The sequence below is a fragment of the Quercus lobata genome, chromosome 10 (assembly GCF_001633185.2).
Source record: "Quercus lobata isolate SW786 chromosome 10, ValleyOak3.0 Primary Assembly, whole genome shotgun sequence".
NCBI classification, from domain to species: Eukaryota; Viridiplantae; Streptophyta; class Magnoliopsida; order Fagales; family Fagaceae; genus Quercus; species Quercus lobata.
The window spans coordinates 6,824,613-6,827,755 of NC_044913.1; the positions used below are offsets into that span (position 1 = coordinate 6,824,613).

General features: G+C 41.3%; 1 protein-coding gene across 1 annotated transcript; it reads left to right on the forward strand.

The window, feature by feature from the left end:
- Positions 1-786: 786 nt before the first annotated feature.
- Positions 787-2,671, forward strand: LOC115963675 (elongation factor TuB, chloroplastic). The gene has a single exon (XM_031082769.1). It carries the CDS (start codon positions 976-978, stop codon positions 2,422-2,424), a length of 1,449 nt encoding a protein of 482 aa, XP_030938629.1. The 5' UTR covers positions 787-975; the 3' UTR covers positions 2,425-2,671.
- The last annotated feature ends 472 nt before the right edge of the window (positions 2,672-3,143 follow it).

Consider the following 3,143-nt stretch of genomic DNA (forward strand, 5'->3'; position numbering starts at 1 on the left):
GTGAGAAATTGTAATGGGGAAGTAATGGCAGCCTTGTCGAAAAAAATTCCCATGCCGGCCTCCATGGTTCTACTTGAGATGTTGGCGGCAAGAAGAGATATTCAATTCATTTTGGAATTAGGCATTCATAACTTTGTTTTTAAAGGTGATTCCGAGATAGTTGTAAAGGCTCTTAATAAATCTAGTGCATCTCCTCCATCCATTGGACATCTTATTAAAGACTTTCAGTCAATTGTTGGTTCGCTTGTGAGCCACCCCTTCTCTCATATTAGGAGGCAGGATAATGCTATAGCTCATACCTCAGCAAAAAGAGTTAGGTTTTATTTTCTTATTTTAGTTTGGATGGAGCATATTCCTCCACATATTTTTTTCCATTGTTGTTTCTAATTTTTCAATTTAGTTGAATAAAATGTGGTGCTAATTGGTTTCTCAAAATTTATCTATATGTTCATGAATATTTTTATTTTCCATACTAGTTAAACACTAGAAAATATTTTCATGAACATTCTCAAGAATGCAATCAAACATAAAAAATAAAAATAAAATAAAAAAGTTTCTACTCATACAAAAAAAGAATGCATACTAAATGAAAATGTAATTATCATTAGAAAAATAATAATAGCAATAATAAGTTAAATTCAAAGATTCAAATACTTTTCAGCCATAAGAAAATAAATAAAAAAATAACACGTGGCACCATCTAACATGCATTGCACATAAAACCCATCATCCCTTAAGTAACCCAACTCACACCACATCCTATACTCCCCCAAGTTCCCGACCCCCCAAACCCAAAACAGCAGCAGCAACGGATAAACCCCTCTTCCCCCTCATGATATTGATATGAGGCTCTCTTTTCTCTTCCAATAGATAACACAACCCAACTACTCAAAACTTCAATTTCAACTCTTAACACTCTCTCAAAAAACTCCCCTTCTCTCACTCTCCACACTCTCTCCTCCAAAACCACTCACTATGGCAATCTCCTCTTCAGTAGCTTCCACAAAACTCACCTACACCTACTCCTATTCCTCCCCCTCTTCCTCCCCTTCCTCTTCCATTTCCCTCCCTTTCCTTCCTAAACCCAAATCCCTCCTCTCCTCCTCTTTCCTCAACCCCTCCACAATCCTTCACCACACTCCCACCCCCACATCAGCAGCCTCCCCCACCACGCGCCATCGCTTCACCGTACGCGCCGCCAGAGGCAAGTTCGAGCGAAAGAAGCCCCACGTCAACATCGGCACAATCGGCCACGTCGACCACGGCAAGACCACCCTCACCGCCGCGCTCACCATGGCTTTAGCTTCAATGGGTAACAGCGCCCCCAAGAAATACGACGAAATCGACGCCGCCCCGGAGGAGAGAGCGCGTGGCATCACCATCAACACCGCCACCGTGGAGTACGAGACCGAGAACCGACACTACGCCCACGTGGACTGTCCCGGACACGCCGACTATGTGAAAAACATGATCACCGGTGCCGCACAAATGGATGGAGCGATTCTTGTCGTGTCGGGTGCTGACGGTCCTATGCCACAAACGAAAGAACACATCTTGTTGGCTAAACAAGTGGGTGTCCCAAACATGGTCGTGTTTTTGAACAAGCAAGACCAAGTTGATGACGAGGAGTTACTTCAACTTGTTGAACTAGAGGTGCGTGAGTTACTCTCTTCTTATGAGTTTCCTGGTGATGATATTCCTATTACTTCTGGTTCTGCTTTGTTAGCTTTAGAGGCTTTGTTGGCTAATCCTAGTATCAAACGTGGTGAGAATCAATGGGTTGATAAGATTTATGAACTTATGGACTCTGTGGATGAGTATATCCCAATCCCACAAAGACAAACTGAATTGCCCTTTTTGCTTGCTATTGAGGATGTGTTTTCGATTACGGGTCGTGGTACAGTTGCCACGGGACGTGTTGAGAGGGGTACAATTAAGGTTGGAGATACTGTGGATATTGTGGGATTGAGGGATACTAGGAGTACTACTGTGACTGGGGTTGAGATGTTTCAGAAGATTTTGGATGATGCTATGGCTGGTGATAATGTGGGGTTGTTGCTTAGAGGTATTCAGAAGGCTGATATTCAGAGAGGGATGGTTTTGGCTAAGCCAGGGACAATTACGCCTCATACTAAGTTTGAGGCTATTGTGTATGTGTTGAAGAAAGAAGAGGGTGGTAGGCACTCGCCGTTTTTCGCAGGGTATAGGCCACAGTTTTACATGAGGACCACAGATGTGACAGGGAGGGTGGCGACGATTATGAATGATAAGGATGAGGAGTCAAAGATGGTTATGCCTGGGGACCGTGTGAAGATGATTGTGGAACTTATTATGCCTGTGGCTTGTGAGCAAGGAATGAGGTTTGCTATCAGAGAAGGAGGGAAGACTGTTGGAGCTGGTGTTATTCAGAAAATCATTGAGTGATACTATATGATGAAGGAAGGTTTGGAATGCGTCATAGGGAAATGATGCTCTTCGCTTTTTGAGTGGTGGCAAAACGACATCAATGTTCTCAAATTTATGCAATTAGCTTTGCCATTTTACAAAACTTTGATCTCTCCAATGTCATATATTTTTTTTAGGTTTGTATTTCTTTTTCTTTGTGCTAATGTCTAGCCTAGTCGGATGAGATATTTTAATGATGATTTAATGTTATTTTTGTTTACTCCTGTTCTTCATCTGGTAGGTTACTCAAAGTGACTTTCTAGAATTTTTGCTTGTGTGGAAATATGGGATTTTCATGCATTTCTCCCTTTGAGCAAGCTGGTACTATTTTTCAGGTGGTATTCTCTATTCTCATGAAACAGAATAACATCGGAAATACTTACCTACTAATTCATATTATATACCCCAGCTGGATAATAGTAGTACCTGTATGTTGTTTAGTAGTTTGATTGAAATTTTGATATTAAGTATGCAACACATTAGGTGATTGGGAGGATGAACTGTAGCTTGTCTGTACTGAATGTTAGGAGTCCTATTTAAGAATTCTTTTATTATAACTAGGCAACTACTACTCCAGTTGATGAAAAAAGGTGGTTCACATATTCTATTTTGTATCTTTGGCTAGCACAATCGCTTGTCTCCTTTTACTAAGGCTTTCTTTCCCTGGTCTTATTGGTCAAGTGAAAGAAAAGACTGGA

What these genes read in the sequence shown, in the direction of transcription:
- LOC115963675 (XM_031082769.1), top strand. Translation starts at nt 976, where the DNA reads ATGGCAATCTCCTCTTCAGTAGCTTCCACAAAACTCACCTACACCTAC.